Source organism: Lates calcarifer, linkage group LG10 (genome assembly GCF_001640805.2).
Source record: "Lates calcarifer isolate ASB-BC8 linkage group LG10, TLL_Latcal_v3, whole genome shotgun sequence".
Taxonomy (NCBI): domain Eukaryota; kingdom Metazoa; phylum Chordata; class Actinopteri; family Centropomidae; genus Lates; species Lates calcarifer.
In genome coordinates this window covers 4,952,544-4,971,101 of record NC_066842.1, presented here as the reverse complement: position 1 = coordinate 4,971,101, position 18,558 = coordinate 4,952,544, and the positions used below count along the sequence as shown (strand labels likewise).

The 18,558-nt window shown below is 40.8% G+C and overlaps 1 protein-coding gene across 1 annotated transcript; it reads right to left on the bottom strand.

Moving 5' to 3' along the window:
- Positions 1–3,794: 3,794 nt before the first annotated feature.
- ckmt1 (creatine kinase, mitochondrial 1) lies at positions 3,795–17,314 on the bottom strand. The gene is made up of 9 exons (XM_018685669.2): positions 17,032–17,314; positions 13,978–14,176; positions 12,265–12,360; positions 11,924–12,145; positions 11,516–11,601; positions 7,809–7,932; positions 6,831–6,965; positions 6,628–6,753; positions 3,795–4,683 (listed from the first exon to the last, which is right to left on the bottom strand). Exons 1-9 carry the CDS (start codon positions 17,172–17,174, stop codon positions 4,570–4,572), a joined length of 1,245 nt encoding a protein of 414 aa, XP_018541185.1. The 5' UTR covers positions 17,175–17,314; the 3' UTR covers positions 3,795–4,569.
- Between the last annotated feature and the right edge of the window lie 1,244 nt (positions 17,315–18,558).

Sequence of the window (18,558 nt, the reverse complement as noted above, 5' to 3'; positions counted from 1 at the left end):
TGCTGACTGATCATTGCAGCTCTAGTTGGTGTCCCAGAAAGCATAAGTCAACACTTCTAGGTCCAGTCCAGTGTTTGTGAGTTCCCCAACCCTCAAAGCCTGTATTGATCGAATCTACTGTAGCTTCATTCACTTTACATTGACATTAATCCTATTTTGAGATTCGTCTCCAGAGAAACAGCTGGCTCCCACTTTTATCATCTCATAGTCCTAATGCACCAGTCCCCTGCGCTTTTAAACCAAGGTATAACTTTGTCTCAGATGTCAGAGGGAAGGTCAAACACTCTGATCACCATGTTGATCTGCAGGTCTCTCTATTCTTGTGTTGCAAATCTGTTGTGGAAAAACCAAAGCCCCCAGGATAAAGTGTGCTGGAGCCATTACTGATATAACAAATGCTACGTCCACGCTTCCTGATCCACTAACAGCCTGAGGAGGCCAAAATTTGTGCCTTCTCTGTTGCTCTCTGTTGCCACTGCACCACAAGATCATTATGTAGGTCATATATTTGCTAAACCACAAGTAAGCAAACTCCCTGACCTTGTTACATCAACAGGAGATACTTGTGCTTTAAAACAATGACAAATGATTTGTGTCAATTTTGATTACAGCTGGATTTTCACCTGAGCAAAGCAAAGTGTCAGCTGTTTCTGCGAGTTGAATCAGTTGTAAATAGGTTGGGGAATTGCACCACTTAAGAACAGTATCAACCGAGGCAAGTTCTGTATTATTAAAGTCTAATGTAAAATCTTTTAATACCATTATTATCTCAGTTTATATACTGTCCACATGGTACATATTCTCAAAAGAAGTTTTGATTCGTCAGAATTACCACAAATGACGTGATACACAGGAGATCAGTGGTCAGGTTGTACTCTGCTGGTTGGTAAACAAGGAAGGGTAAACAATGAAGCTGCAATGTGTGGTGTTGTGCTACTTAATGGGAAACTGGAGGCATACTCACTGTACAGAGTTTAGGAGGGTATATGTGAGATAACAGGGGCCCAGCAGCAAATCTTGGTCCTTAACAGGTTAATCTAGCTGTGGTGAGACAACTATTAAAGGAGCAGGTTGATTTCATTCTTGATTTCTGAAGATGTTCAGGCAAAAATAGTCTAATTCATATCTTGACTATGTCTGTCATAAGCTGCAGTTATATGACCATGCCAGCAGAGGGAGCTCTTTGGCAGCAGACTCCTCAATCTCTGGTCTGAAGCATTCTGTGTAGCTAGGGAAGTTACTCAGTTGGTAAAGGTATTCTCTCTACTTTTTCTGTGAGTACTTGTACTCAGAATTTATCATAATACAACTTTAAAAGACAGACTCAATTCCTATCCACAACCTGCACTTTTACATGGTACTTTGGTGGCTAGTGAGATGTCCCAAAAACAAAACTAACATGTCTGATGATGCCAATATATCCCTCTATGTAGCTTGTTTGTGCTTGCAGGCAGTTGTCATTTGAATTCTGTAGTATAGGCATATGATTGAAGGAGACAGGTACAGTCTGATTTGCATATAAGATCAAAATGTTCATTTAAAATAAAGATACAGAACACCTGGCACTACTTAAAGAGCTTTCTGATCCTATTTTAGGTAAACAAATATTTGTATTTAGAATATATCACATAAGATGTTAGTACTCAACACTGCTCTTCACATGTACAGATCAGATAAAATAGCTGAGACCAATCAATACTTCTTATCTGGTTGTCTGACTGTACTGTGGTATGGAGTCAGTATGCATCTTAGCTACAGTGCAGTTCACAGTTACAAACCTCACCTACATAACAGACCAGCAACACCTCAGAAAGTCCCCTCATCTCTGTGGCTCAGACTTGCAGCTCTGCAGTCAACTGTTCAGCCGCGCTAATCCTTTAAACCAGAGCTGCCTTCTTCCAGACCAGCCACTGTTTACTGTAAACTCACAGCTGACGATGGAAAAGGCAGAATTAAATGGATATAATTTAGGGTCAGTGGAGCTGTGGTAGAAGTGTTGGTGCTTGTGTGTGTAGGTGTGTACAAAAATAGAACTGCACCACATAGCACTTTGTAAAACATCTGTACTGTTTCAAGGTCACTTATAGGACACCCGCTAGCATCTCAGAATATCCCCTATACACATCACAATAAATATGGTGCAGAGACTACTGCATTTAGAAACACTGACTTGTAACAGGTGAGTAAGCTGTAAACCTTTAATTCTGCACGAAGGGAAGACACAGTATTTACATATAAAATATGTTCTAGTTAGTCTCCTTTAGTATATCTAATTAAATGCTTTTTCTATATGTTAGCATTTGGCAGGACTAGTTTATCTGGTGTACTCTTCATTATGATTAATTGTAAGATTTAGTTAGTGTCTTATTTATTCAGTTCCTGGAAAAAATGGGTAAATTAGCATTAGCTAAAGCTATCTCACCAGCAGGTCTTAATTAGCCAGAATACAGCCACTACAGTTTGGTTTTTACCTCATGAATTTCCCATGATGTTTGTTGGTGGTATAATAATTTCTATGGTAAGGTAAGATGTGAGAGAGGCAGGTCCTGGTCTTAACTCAGTGTTGACCAAATATATAATTACTGCATTTTGCCTTTGCAGAGCAGAGTGAGCTAAAGCATCATCATCATTATTTAATCACCATTTTACCCCATTACCACAGTCTGTTATAGGTCTGTCATCACTGTTCAACCACCATTTTATCCCAGGAACCCGTGTTCATTTCAGTGTGTGGCGGTGTGTTGTGCAGCACTCCCCTGCACTGTAGAGATTTGTTTTCTGTTACCCACAAAGCCCCTTTCCTCCCCCCATCAGAGAGAGCCCCCACTGCCTCTGTGAAGTGGTTGCCACAGCAACCAGCTTGCTCCTCAGCCATATCTGGAACAAGGAGGAGGAGAGAAGAGGAGAGGAAAGGTCTGCAGCGTTATGCTAGTGACATGCTCTGAGTACTGTGAGAGACAGGGAGGGAACGAGGAAGAGGATGTGTGTGTGTGTGTGTGTGTGCGTGTGTGTGTGTATTCAGGATCAGACCCTTCCTCCAAATCCTTGAAGAGAGAGGAACAGATTCCTCATGCCTCACAACACCAACACTCGACGTCTCAGCTGCGTCTCCTCAGAACACTGAACGCCTTGTTGTCCTGACAGCGTCCAGACCAAAACACTGGAAAAAATGCTGCCTTTTTCATCGGTGGAGAAAATAAATATGCATTCATTCACAAAGGGACAAAGCATTTGTTAGAGACTTCCTGCACTGCAGAGAAAACACTGATGTCTTTGCATTCGCTTTGGAATAAACACAAAGTCAGATTTAACATGAATTCATCACAGAGCTTAAGAGATAGTGCTGGTGATATATTATGTGTGTGTGTGTGTGTGTGTGTGTGTTGTGTTAGACTTCCAGGTGCCAAAAGGTGGAGTATCACCAGCCTTATCCTCTAACTGATTCCTACTGCATAAGACAGCCTGGGCAGTATAAATATCAGACCTAGAATTTTTTATTTAGTCAAGAAATTCAGACACTTTCCAGATTTAAAAGGTCTTGGCTCTGTGTGAAAACAACAGCTCTCTGTGTCAGCCTTTCAGCAGAATACAGTTCTGTTATGCTTCTGACTAAACACTGTCACATGACACTATGCAGCCACGCTGATCGCAATCATGCTCCTCCAGCTTGATTACCATGGTTACTTAAGACTTGCTCAGGCAAAATCCTCTTGGATACCAAAGAATTACGTGTATAGAAACTAAAAAAAGCAACGCTCTATCAACAAATGACAGACAGACAGAGGAGGGGGACCTACTGTTAAATAGATGACTTCTTTAATAAAAGACATTACAGTGACATTCAGTAATGAGCTGGAATGATATTGCTTCAGTAGCTTACAGTACAGAACCCAGCCCGGCCAGGGTGTGCCATAACATTACAACCTCAAACGTACAAATCCACGAGTCTCTTCTGTTAATCTACATTCAAAATCCACTTGAAATGGTTAAAAGAAACTATGTACACACAATCCACGATGGAAGAAAATAGCACAAATGGATGGACTATACAAGCACCAGATAATAGTCATGACCGATCAACACACAGGAGTGAGGGGAAGAGAAAGGCTGTATGAGTAAAGGACATGCGGCGGGAAGGGGCTGAGGCAGGGTAAAGCCAGGTTTGGTGGGCTTAGGAGTGGTTTGAGAGAAGAGCCATAGATACTGTTTGGCCATGCAGAGACGGGCAAACTGGCGGCCATCTTTGCTCCGTTTGTGCATCCTTCATTAATCTTTGCCGCCATTTTATAGCCAGGTTTGAATTTGAGTTTAAACTTCAGATGCATCTGAAACACACTTAAGCCCAATACAGTATTCTGGGACTCTGGTTATTTTAGCCAGATAGCTGCATGTGATATATGTAGGTTATATTATAGAGATATATTGTGGGGCAGGGAGAGGTGATTAGATAAGTAGTGGTAATAAATGAGGCAATGACATAGATATTTATCATATCTATGGGTACAGAGCAGGGTGTTTGTGCATATGTGTGTGCCCAGAGGGTTGTGTGCGCAGGTCAGGGATCAGTGTCTACTTGAACTGCTTGATGGGTGCGGGCACCTTGATGTCCTGGCCTCTCTCCAGTCTCTTCTCACACTCGATCAGGTAGTTGACGCCATCAATCACTGTCTGCACCAACTGGACCTGAGAGAGGGACACATTACATTTTAATACATTTTTCACATTTACACAGAAGAAAAATAATCAACAGAATGTAAATAAAGTACGTGAGAACATGTTATGTTTCAAACACCATCTTTTATCCCTAATTAAATGGAATCTCAGTCAATTTTTTACAAATAAAGGTTAGTTTAATAGTCATGTGGAGAACTACTCAGCCTGAAAGCAATTTATTTAATGTTTTATAATGTCTTCTGGGCTCTGGAGAATTTTGTTAAGTGTGAGAAATTATGACATCAGGTTTATCTTGATTTAGGCTTAAAGACTACTAATTTAGAACAGAAAGTCAAGTTAAAAGACATTTACCAGGCAAGAAGAGTCTAACAAAAATAGCTAGAATTTGACTCATATTAGGGTTTAAAAGTCAGGATATAATTCTTTTAAAATCTGGTCTTAGTGAGTTAATTGACTTTATGGAAGTTTAATAATAACTCCTTAGGGTATCTCTTTAAGGAAATAGACATTTTGGGAAAATATGCTTTTCTCTTGCTGAAAGCTAAGTTAGAAGATTAATATCACTCGTATATCGTCTGTAAAAAAATTCTCAGTCTTCCAGGTTTCACCTCTCATCCAAGAGGCTTTCTCAGTTGTTGGATCACTGTTACATACTCTACATACTCACACAAAAGTGCCATCAATCTTCTCATCTAAGTCTTGGTAAAAAAAATCAAACAAGCATATTTGCTTTTAGCTACAGACACAGAGCAGCCTGCATCCCCAACATCTGCAAACCCCTTGCATCCGATCTACGGACACTACAGACATGACCAATTATAAACACTAGCAGTCTGCACTCATAACAGAGCCGCGAGAGAAGCGTCAACTAGAGGCCTATAACCTTTTCAAGGAATGCCTCGTCTAAACTATGGTCAAAGATACAGCCGACCTTGAAAACAGACACTTTCCTGCCTCATTTGCAACAATAACATTTGGTGTGTGAACTGTGAGAGTTGAACACTACAGTTACAGCTGCACGGTTTGAACACAGAGAGCACAGGACATCCTCACAGTTGAAGAAAACTCCCGTTACTCAAGCTCTCATCATGAAAAGCTGCATGCTACAACATTATTGTCCTTCTGCACTTCTTCTCTAACCATCCACAGTTCACTCATCCCTCCATCTCTTAACTCTTGGACCTCAGCCTGAGAGTGCTTCTCTCCTGAGTGCTCATCAGTCTGGATGATGGAGGACCAAACAGCGCTGTGCAGCCCACGCTCCCAAAGAAACTTATAAGAGAAGTGGAGGGTGGAGTCAGACAATGTTATGTAACAGTAAAAAAATTTGATGAGTGATTCTCAATCTGCATTGAATGCTAATTAGTACACCGCACTCCACCCAGACACAGTGAAGAGCCATATCCAGTCTCCATGTAATCTGAATAATATATGCAGCCACACACTCACAACAACAGAGAACAGCTCCATTGTACTGTATGACTCTGTCACACAGGCATGACAGCATGACCAAGGACATAACAAAGACAAATTACACGTACAGCTCGGACAAGAACGCTACTCTCCTCTCCTCCTCTCTATTTGGTCTGAAATAATAACAACTCTCTCACTGTGTTGTGCCATAAATAAGTTCCAAATCCAAATCACAAAACAGTAATTTGGCAAGAGTCTGGTTTCTGTTGCTGTATTTTAAATGCTACACCAATAAAACTGTGATGCAATAAATACTGTTGAATATTTGTTTAGTCAGGGAAGATTTACTGAGAACGTTCCTGCAACACCCTGTTTGTCACGGATGCAGACAAGAGGCAACAGACATGTAGTAGTTGCTACACCCTAGGTGAGCAGTCAGTAGGTGGATACTGTGCTCTCTTGATGAAAGGTAAGCAATTACTCACAGGGTTCATCACCACTCAGCCCCATCTCTGTGTCTTTCTACCCAGGTTTCCCTACCTCAGACTGTCCCAGGCGGTCCAGGTTGGAGATGTCGAACACACCACCCACGGCAGCAGTGTCTACACCACCTGTCCCTCGCTTCTGCAGACGCAGGTTGTCCAGGATCTTACTGAAGCGGGGATCCTGGGAGATGGGGGAGAGGAGTTATTAAAGATAGTTTCAATGAAATTTGTAACAGAATTGTGTTACTGTTGTGTTACCTTGCTCAGCAGGGGCAGTTTGACGTGGACCCCGGCCCTGAGCCCTGTGCCCAGGTTGGAGGGGCAGGTGAGGATGTAACCGAGCCTCTCGTTCCACATGAACTCCCAGCCTCTCTCCTGGATCAGACGCTCCACCTTAGGGGGAGAGAATCAGTCACAACACAATGAGTGTGTGTTTCACTCATACAACAACCTTCGACCTTTGGTACGTTTGATGGATGTGTACATGCTGTTCCTACATAGAAAACTGTTCATAGCTGCATATTTTTATCTGAGCTGACAAGTAAAGAATTGAGAGTTGTTAGCTTTAAATAAACTTGCCAAGTGTTGGAGATGAATCATCCTTATTGTAGCACTGAGGTGTGCTGTTCAGACTTGTCACGCCCTCAGTGTGCAACACTGCCATACCAGATGTTGCACTGCTTGTCCTTTGCACTTTCCCTAATGGGGAACTGGGACTGCTAGGATAAATAATTTATGTTTGCATGGCCATGTTTGGACAGTGTGTTTTTGTGCCTCTGTCTACAGGCTTTATTTTCGTGACAGGATAAAGACTAGTGCAAGCTTTTTTATCGTTCTGCAAGCATGCACCATATGCTTTTAAGACTGTTTTAATTCCCTTCTCTTTGGCTGATTAAATCTGACAGTCGTCTGAAGGCAGCAGGATGGATATGTCTGCTACAGTTGCAGTCTCCAACTTAAAAATGCTGTGTCCAAGTGCACAGTGGTCCACTATGATCCAGTACCTTGGTTAAATCAGGCACAATTAATACCAGACTGCTGCAAAACAACCACACAGTGTATGTGCTTCTGTGCACATCAGACTGGTTGGTTGTAATTCAGAATACTCCTTATTTATATGTGACATCCTGAGATGCATTGGGAAGGACACATATCAAAGTGAGGAATCTTAAAACAAGTAAAAGTTCGGTCTACTCTTTCTCAGTAAACAACACACATACACAAACACAGTCTTACCTCCTTGAGGCCTCTGCAGAACCTGTCAAACACTCTCTTCATGTTGCCTCCCTTCTCCATGGAGATGACCCTGGTGTGATCCTCCTCATTGATCCAGATCAGGAATGTCTTCTCGTTGTTGTGCCTGCACACAGAGAAATTACACTGAATTAGTGTATTGATCCCTGTTGTTCAAGGTTACTTGTCCTCTGCACTTTCCCCATCATAGCTATTAAGGAGCAGCAGAAAGACAGCGTGACACCCAGAGCAGGAGTAATTTGAGACTAGCACGCAGAGCTGTTCTTCCTTTCCTATCCATCATCTATCATGGACAAGTTTTTTTTAACTTTAGCAACAACTTCAATATATTTACTTTTTCCAAATATAAATATATGGTAGTCGTAGACAGAGAATCAATATTTGAATAGTTTTTTTCCAGACTGAATCAATATAGAAGTGGTACTTTGGAGGCCTATTGTGAGGACGTGTGTAGGATAAGTTAATAAGAGGAGATCAGTGATGGGTTTAAGGGAGCCATATGATACTGGTGAGTAGAGAGAAGGCCATTAACCATCAGTCACTGAGGATAATGCTTGTTTCTGCCGCAGGTCATTGGCTCTTGTGTTTGTCAGAGTGGTCTGCTACTCTGTGCTTATAAAGCCTTGCAATGTGGTTGTGATTTCTGGCATATTTAAAGAAAGAGACACCTGACAAAGCAGACAGCAGAAAATAAAATATGTCAGATGAAAACCTCACAACTCACCAAGAACAGTTTGTCAATAATAGAGAAAACAAGCTGACACTTTCTGGCAAGGTGCAAGAAAAGCATGTTTTTCTTTGACATTTTCATTTCCTAAACATAATTTAAACAAGTCAATTTGTGATGAAGTGTGAATCTATAGATGGTGATGCCAGTCGGTTTGTCTGTTCATTGAGTCCCCAGAATGAAAAATCTCAGCTATTGGATGGATTAAATGGCACAGACATTCACGATCTTCAGAATCCTAATGATAAAATCGATGATTTTTTATCTACTGCCCTTAGCAGGTAAAAAACTCACTTGTCTCATGCTTAAGCCCTTAAAACCTTTTTTTGATCAGACAAGTCCCACTGAGATTACGATCTCATTTTCAGGGGAAGTCTGACTGCATATAAATGCACTTAAGGTTAAATACAGATGACAAGATACTGTTAAAAACAAATGACAAATTCCAATTAATTTCATTGTAAATATTCATGGCATGCAATACATTAATCGCTAAGATTTTGGTGACCCTCTAACCTTGTGCCACCATAGGGCTAAAATTTCCAGTTATAAATAATATCATTCAAAGTCTGAGAAGCAAAGGACAGTAACATTTGCTGAACACATTAATGCTCCTCAGGAGGAGGAGGATGGATTTCGATGACCTGATGACACATTCAAAGCACCAATCCCAGGGCAACTCTTAAAATTTCCCACACGATATTTAAGATTTTACAGTGCACAAAGCCACTGGAGGCCTCTACAGAAGCTTTTTGTCCATACTGACCTCCTTATTATTGTTAGAGAGATTTAATAAGGTAATGGATAGGTTGCGGAGGCAGCAGGTTGGGGAGGGATGTTGGACAAAGTGGACAGAAAGGAAATGAAGAGGAAGAGATAAAGAGAAAAAGGAGTAGAGAAAACTAGAGCAGCAGCACAGGATACGTGAACCGCAGGGAGAAATAACATGAAGGAGGAGTGAAACAAAAAATCATATTTGAAGGGGGAGGGATGATAAGAAAAAATGAGAAAGTGGAGCATGACATATGGGTAGTGAGAAAAAATGAAAGGAAAGAGGAGGAGAGAGCCAGAGAGAGAGAAAGCTGCCAGTGAACCTGAAAGACGAGATGATGGAGGGATGAAGTGAAGGTGAATTATTAAGGAGAGGAGAGGTTGGCTGATACGACTGGCAGAGGGAGAGAGAAGGGAGGCTGGTGATTGATTTTGGCTCGCTGAGACTTGATGCTGAGGGAGCATTGTCCGCATTGCTAATACACCTCCACTGCAGGCTCAGCAACGGGAGAAATGACATTACAGCTGCAACCATGCCAGGGAGGAAATTGATGGGAAAGTTCATAGAATGGCTGTAAAATTAAAGACTTTTCTCCAACAACTAAGCACATAAAGATTGGTCCGATTTAGGACAGAAGGATGACTGCAGTTAACTAATTGTTTGTATTACTCTCTGTCGATTTGCATTAAGTGAGGAAAAGGTTCATACATAACCTAGTGGATCTAACTGAAAAGTAATTTGTCAAAATGAAGAGAAAAAAATTGCTCCACAGCAGGTTGTGTTGAAGTCGCAATTTAAAGCTAACACATGGGTTACCTTAAGATCAACACTGACTCAAAGTTCATTTTTATTTTAGTTGTGCTGTCAATCCAACCAGTCAAGGCAGATGGCTGTCCACCATGACCCAGGTTCTACTCAAGGTTTCTGCCTGTTATAAGGGAGTTCTTCCTCGCCACTGTCACCAAGTGCTTGCTCATGGGGGAAAGTTGGGTCTTTGTAACTAATGTTGCAAATATGTGGTCTAGACCTGAAATAAAATTGGCTTGACTTTACTTGTTTTTTGACTTGTGCTTTGTGCTCACACATCTCACTGATGCACAAAAGTACCTGGCACAGATCTGATGTGAATTGCTGAGTCTTCCACAATAATTCTGTTCCTACGGTTACGAACTCTCACTCACGTGCCTGCATGCACATGCACGCATCTCATGTCACGTATCTCTCCATGTCAAATGAAGAATAGCTACTCTGTTGTGGGTTTGCTGCTTCTGATACCTAAGTAGTCTTTTGTGTTGAATTACTTTGGTGGTCACAGCCTTCCTGTAGCTCTGCGTCACCCAGCACATAAAACTATCTCAGTGGTTCACCCTACTCATTTCTTTCTCTGTTTTTGTGAATAAATAAAAGGTGCACAACCATTTCTTTCAACATAATATATATTTTTCATTCACAAATAAAAGAGTAATTCAGAGTACAGTCTGATATTCAGATGAAAAAAATGACAGTTGGGTTTGATGAAACTGTCCTACTAATAGAGGACAGACAGTCCTAGACCTACTAATAAACAGAGAAATCTGTCTGTCTGTATTTAGATTTTCTTGACAACTGCTCATCCAATCAGCTTCAAACTTCAAAGGTGTATTGCTGAGGACCTGAGTAAGTACAGTGCTGACTGTCAAGTGTTTTGGATGAGAGGTTGTCGACAAAATCAAAACACAGAGATTCCTCCATTTATTTTAAAATGCACTGCACTAACAATATCAATGAGTTGTGGTGCAACTTTTAAAATGTAATGAATAGATATTGTAGCAAGTCTTCAAAAACAGATAAGAAACACTCGAAGTCACTGTCTCTAAAAAAAGACAGAACAAGACTGAAGCCTTTATTTGTTATTTTGGATGCTGAACTGAACTAAAAAGCCAAATAAGGTTCTTAATTTGAAAAATATATCCAAGAATTCATATCCCAAAGTAATTCTGAAATGTTAAACTCCTGTTGTGCTCTTGCATTTATGCTGAATAACCAAAAGAAACAACAGAAAGGCTCTATACACATGATTCCCTCATGCTGTAAACTTAGATCCTACTGTGCTTACTTGTATTGAAATGCACAACTGCAAATAATATTACCCCGCCTTGTAGTAACTCAAACAGCAGTCAGAAACTTGTATCACCAATTAGTTTCACTTACCAAATACCGCGGGCATCTGGCCAGTCACGAGCCATACCTGCACACGTCAGGAGGGGTGACACAGGCTTGTCGAACAGGAAGTGGTCCTGTTGTAAATACAGAGAACCAACGTTTTTTTTTCATGGCCAACAGTGGTTATGACTGAAGTGGTGAAAAGTTAGATTGGATAGTATTGTCACAAGGAGACAAAAACGAGGGTGCGATGCTTGAGAATTCAATAATCTGGTAAATCTTTCTCATGGTAGGGGGAAATGCCATGGCAGGCAAAGTGCCACACCCATTTCTGATTTCATGTGATGAGTTTTTCTGCTCCTTATTCTTTCTAACTGGTCCACTGACAGGCCATGTATAGCCACTGCTGCTATTGTATTAAAACAACTGATTATAAAATAGGTCAGCATCACTCACATCAATGAGCTGTTGCTGCTCCTTTTCTGTCATCTGGGTGAGACTGTAGTATTTCCCCACCAGGTCGTCCTTCAGGCCACTGAGGGCATCCACCACCACCCTCTCCACTTCCCTGCGCTCTGCCCGGGTGCAGGCGGGGGGAAGGCTCAGCCCTCGGATACTGCGGCCCGTCCTCACCCTGGAGGACAGCACGTAGCGCTCGTCAAATTGGCCCGACTGGATCTAAAACAAAGACAGGTACAGGAAGATACACATTATAATAAATGCAGCATGCCACCAGCCCAAGGCGTGAAACAGTCTTTCTGACAAGAAGAAGCTCTGTGTTATGAGTGTGGTTTTACCTTGCTGGAGTCCAGGTCGGTGGGGTGCTTCATGGTTTTGGGGTCGTAGCCATTATGCCTCTCTTTGATGACGGGGTCCAACAGGTCTGCAAATACCTGAAACAGACCCAGAGTTTGAAAATATATAAATACAAGACTTTTTATCCATTAATCACCTGTGGGCTACAATCTGGGCTAAATACGCAACATCAACCTTTATCCACATCCACATAGGCAGAGTATGTTTCTCAACTAAAACTGTTATTATATACTACATATTATCACAAACTAAAACTGCACCTGGCCTCTGTGTGGTTATTTCCAGTTTTATTTTGAAATCATTTACCATATGTGTTTTTGTATTTGCCAGTTTTTGTCACCTTTGTCTCATCAGTCAATTAGTTTTCTGTATATATATATATAATATATATATATATATATATACACATACATATACACATCAAGCCAGCCTTTCCAGTTTCTGGCTGAATATTCTTTGTAATTGACTTTTTGTTTCTCCATGCCTGCTTTGTTTGCCACACTGACTGACATCTTATGTATGATCACCGGCTTTCTGGTGAAACGTTATTAATCAGACAGAGGCCTTCTCTTTTTACTTACTCAAGGGCATCTCAGCAGGTCATTTACAGGGACTATGACTAAAATCTTATGACACTGCTTTCTTGAGGTTTTTCTACAGGCTACATACATTATATCATTTGACTGGTATAGTTGGAGCAGAACAGTTACACCACATATAAACACATGTAGGTTAATTAATTAAAGAGGAGGAGTCCCTGATGTTTTGTAGATACAGTATGTACCTGCATGTCTGAAATACTAAACAGTCCGGTCAACTCTTTTTGCACAGTGTGGGTTACCACTCCCTGAATTACGGTCTTCTCACCAACACCACACCCAAGTGTCCACAATGAAAAGAAAACCCCACATGTTTAAACAGCAGGGAGAAAGGATGAATCATATATTACATTACATTTTTGTGATACTGTCGGAGAAACATTAGCTAATGTCTTGTAATGTACACTGGTGCATTTAAGAGTGAAGCAACCTTGCGTCTTGACACATGACACAATCTTTGACTAAGCCTTCATCCGTCTGCAACCTTAACACTCACAGTGACAGGTTTTCTCATTCCATAGTTAATTTAAAAACATACTGACTACTGTAAGAAGTCCAAGATATTTTTGTGGCCTAAATGAAGTAGGCAATTATAATGGAAATGTAGTTAGATCCTCACTATAGATAGATTATTAAACATCCCAGAAGAGATGACCTAGCCTAAAACTCTCCCTCTCCTATGCTGTAATACTCCTTCCTCTGAAACAGGACAGGGAGGATTGGTTACTAAATCCCCTGAAGTTGCTGCATGCAAAAAAAAAAAAAATCATTTCCTGCTCAAGTCTGATGATTAAAAGGTTTTTATCTGTGTTGAAATCTTGAGAGTTAAAGGAAGTTGTGTTGGAACTGGAATGCGACTGGAGTTTTCTTAAATAAATACAACTTTCCACAATTTTCTGCAGTTTCCTCCCTTTTTCTCTAAGTTTGGACTTTATCAATGTCGCTCTTGTCACCTCAAACTGCGACTGGTGGCCTGGGGAGGCTACGAACAGCCAGGACTCTGTGCAATACACGTGGAGGTGTGGCCAGCCCCTTCTCTTTGCCTGAATGTGAGGGGCTTGTATGCGTGTCTGGAAAAGTACAAGGATGTCTGACCTCATAAGACTCCTCGTCTCCTGCCACCATGCCAACAGTCTTGATGAAGGGGTGCCCAGGGTTGTCCACGCCCGTCTGGATGGCCATGTCCAGTGTGTAACCATTGGGAGTGGCTTTATCACACAGCTTGGCATAAATGGCAGGTGTCAGGTTACTGGCCATGCAGTTGTTGTGCTTGCGCAGGTCAGGGAACTCTGCACTGTACAAACAGAAATGCAAGATAACATACTGCCGCATTGATCTTTGAGAGAGAAAAAATCTTTTTAGCAGTGTGGGCACAGGTTAATGACGGAGCTGTGCCCTTAGAGCAGGTCAGAGTGAGTGACTCACTCAAGGACACTTCCTCATGGCACGTACACAGGTAACCCAAGATTAAACCTGTGCCCTCCTGGTTATGGGACACCCTGCTGCAAAAGATCCTTACTAATTTAGACACAGATCAAACAGGGCACATGGGGACATGAGGCTGGTACCATGAGTTACCCCGGCACTGTGAAAAATAAGACTGAAGCTGGCTGACTGTTTGGCCAAGAGGCTGACTACCATCAACACTTAAATCTTCATGACATGTTAAAACTGCCATTAACTTTTTATGCTGATGGAGATTTTAGTAAAATGATTCTGCTGGATTAACTAATGACTAATTCATCTCTATGTTCAAATGAATTATTTAGGCTTTCATGCCGGCTGGTATGGAAAAACAAAAAGGAACTGCTGTCACAGACGGGCTTCTATCCAAACAATATACTTAGAATGTCAAAAGACTAAAAGTGCAGAAGCAGCACAGACTAAGTAGTTTATGGCTTTCTGCTGATAAAAGATCAAGAAGGCTAATGCATTTAAATCTAAAATGATAAAGTAACTGTAATTTATGACAGTGTAGGTATACAGTATAGACCCTAACAAAAGTCAGTTTTGCTTGCTCCATCATCACACAGAGAAATGTCTCATCTTTTCTTGTCTAAATGGTACAAGCACCCTTTTTCCATAACAATACACTGAGAAAATTGTTAATGTTATCAGTGCTACCACACTGTCCGCTATTGCAAATGATATAATTTTTGGGGGGCATGTATTCGGCAGCACCAGTAGGGAGATGACAGGAAGTGAGCGAGAGGGCACCTCATTACGTTTTCAGAGCCAGGAAAACACAGATGGCCACAGACACAAAGTGCGGGTCCAGAGCAGGCAAGTTGTTCCGGTCAGATTCAAATAAGTATCATCCAATAACATGTGCATATTGCATAACATGCATTAGATCTGTATTCATGGCAGCATTTAAACAAGCCTGCAAGCTGCATGTTCAGGGTTCTTTAAGAACACATTTCTCCTAAAGGACTGAGTGATGGATGAATGTATGCTCACTGATGAACCACACAATTTATTGCTAAAGGATTACTATAATCAATATTGATATCAATCAAAAGTAAATCTGCACTTTACGTCCTAATCAGTGGTGCAGAGCAACTAATTGCATTTATTCAAGAACTGTACTTGAGTACACTTTTGAGCCAGTTGTTCTTTATTTTCATTTTCTGCTACTTTATACTTCTACATTGACTTATAGTTTAAGATAAGACTGATTGTTTATTAATTATTGAATTATAATCCAATAATATTCATTATTCTGAAGTGGGCCCTTATGCATTATGAGTAATAATTACATTTACTTCAAAATGTTAAAGATCTGAGTGCTCTTTCCATCACTGGCACTAATCCTATTTCAGCTTAAACACAGGCATTAGTGCTTTTATGGCCTGATTTAAACAACACAGTTATAGGCTCTCCTCCTCCCATCTTGACCCTTCCACCCCACCATCAACCACAAAGTCAAATTCTCTGTAGCTTTATCTTTCCCTAACATCACAGGAAATCAGTGGTAATAATTGATAACATAAAGCTGGGTGTGTCCCACTGGCAGGAGATTATGCCTGTTATATCGACACGGTAAACAGCTGCCAGGGTAACCACACAGCCACTGAAACACAACTGAGTCAACACCTTTTACTGCTATAGTAACATTTGGCGGGTAATAGATTACTTTTCTCTGGCGCTGTAAGGTGCTCCTTTGATGTGACCATTATGTAACAACCATAGGGACATGGTTTTATATCTGAGCAGCAGATAACGTTTCACTAATCTCTCTATATGCACTGCTTTATAATGCATGCAGGCGTGTCGCTGATCACGTACGCGTCCTCCCGCGGTCTCTTACTCATACCGTAACACATGTATCAATACAGTGTAGCCCAGTTATGGCGCAAACCATCTGTTCTCCTCTGTTGTCAGCTGCAGGAGACGTCCTTCCAGTTCATTCTACAGGAAAATTACACACTATATAGAACATAATATTTATATCTACGATTTTTTATCAGCGAGATTAAATGTAAGCTTTCTTCAGTTTCACACTGAAGGTGCATTATGGAAGTATTTTGTATGTGCATTTTATACTGTAGGAGGAGTTTAGGTTCATACACCACATTTGCTTCTTCCTGTGTTTTTAATTTTGGTTGCTCTGATAAAAAAAAAACAACAAAAAAAGGCACATTTCACGCAGTTGCTCCCTGCTAAAAAAAATCGTTACACCCATTACACACCAAGAGGAGAGTCAACCTGTGTTCTTTCTACACCATAACGGTGTTTAAAAGCTATTTTCTGCTTTATGATTTGGTTAATCTCTTATTGCATCCATTATTAATATTCCTACTGTGATATGATAGTCTATTAACGCATGTAATTGTATTAAAATAATCACAGGTTGCACATGTCTTCACTTCAAGGTTATTGAACTTGATAGGGCGGGAAAATGTCCCTTTCTAAATATATTTAACTTGCCAGGTTTGTTTGATGTTTTACAGTCACAGTTACAGTTGTTTTTTATTTAATTGCACAAAAACCCTGATTTTAATACTGAAGATTATGACTGCGCCTAGAATTTGCGTCGATAACATGAAATTGTGACTAATCTGGATTTCTTAATTAACGCACATAAAGATGTGTGATGTGTGTAAAAAGCCGTGTAACGTCCACACAGGCCAGCTGGGGTATTGTTACCTGGCGGGGTACCTCCTGCGGACATGTTCGGCGCTGACATGATCCCGGTGCAGCAGAAATCCTGCCGTTACCGAGCCTCCCACCAGCGACAGGATCCCGATATTCCGTTTGGAGGACAGAATCCTAGAAAAGCTGCTGGCCATTTTGATTCCTTTCTTTTAATGTGTTAAAAAAATAACTGTCTTATGTCCACGTTCGCAGGGGAGGGAGGCACAGGTAGATGGGAGCGCCGGTGGAGTGATCAAGTGCCTCTGATGGAATGATAACGCCAAGATTTAACCGGAGCGGCGTCAAGGTGGCGGCAGAGACGCAGGAGGAGACCGGATATTTACCTCTGGCTTCAAAAATAGAAGCACAGGATTACACACGGTCCCTGAAGGGTTGAGCAAATGACCTATTTTGATGATTTTGGAAAGAAGAAAAAAAAGAAGTAAATTCAACCTCTGCACCAAACAGACATTAAAAATGAGAATTTCTTTTATGATTTGTTTAAAAGAGACAGAGTTTGGTATAAAAACCAGTATGATGAAGTCATTATAATGAGAAGCTTTTCTCAAAACAATGAATTACATAAAATAAATAGAATTAATTATACAATCTGCTCTGACACTGATGTCACATTAAAACAGACAAAGCAGCGTTCAGACACCAACAGAAATATCACAAAAAAGGAAAAATTCTGTACCTAGATAAATCTAATTATTTCTAAAGCGGCAGTGGTTTCAAATTATGTTTTATAGTTATCCTTTTTTTAATGCTCTTTCCACATACTCACACTAAAATCAACAGCGATGAGGGTTTTATTGTGAAATTTGCTTTGCACAGGAAGCATTTCTTATTTTGGCCAGCTTGACAGCGGTGGAGGGGTGTGTGTGTGTGTGTGTGTGTGCGTGTGTGTGGTGTGAATACTGAAGGACATGAGTGAATGGGGCTGCAGCACTGGTGCTGTAGGTCTCACATCGCACTGAGCAACAACACCGGGTTACACCTCGGTCCCAAAACCCACAGTGCAGTCACCCATGCTTTCTTTGTAAAAAAAGACCAGTACAGACAGGCTTTTTTTTACGCATGAAGACTTATCACGAGGTTAATCTCGTCATTCATACCATAAAAACTGCAGCAACTTCCTCATAGGGATACGTCATGGCTGGTATGACTTTAGTTAAGGGAATACTAGGTTCCTTTAGTACAATGAGACATTGTATGCCATTTTGACCTCCAAGCAACCTTCACCAATATCTAAACCAATACCTTTTTAAATCCCTTACAAATATCAGAGCTTTATCTCCCTTTATTTTCTATTATACTTGATGTCACACATTTATGTTTAAAGTGAGGTTTACATGTTTTCTGATATAAATCTTTATCATATAAATGTTTTTAAGTGAGCCACAGTGGCTAAATTAAACCTAAAAACTACGACTATTAGTCTGTGGGGGATAAAACAGGCCTCTAGTTGGTTTTTCACTGGTAGCCTGTGACTTTATCTGACTTATCTAGACTTTTTGTTACATGTTTGATGCATGG

Coding starts and splice junctions, on each gene's coding strand:
- ckmt1 (XM_018685669.2), bottom strand. CDS start 17,174: ATGGCCAGCAGCTTTTCTAGGATTCTGTCCTCCAAACGGAATATCGGG. Junction 12,361..13,977: donor GAGACGAGGAGTCTTATGAG/GTCAGACATCCT, acceptor GGTCTGTTTCAG/GTATTTGCAGACCTGTTGGA. Junction 11,602..11,923: donor AGCAGCAACAGCTCATTGAT/GTGAGTGATGCT, acceptor TATTTACAACAG/GACCACTTCCTGTTCGACAA.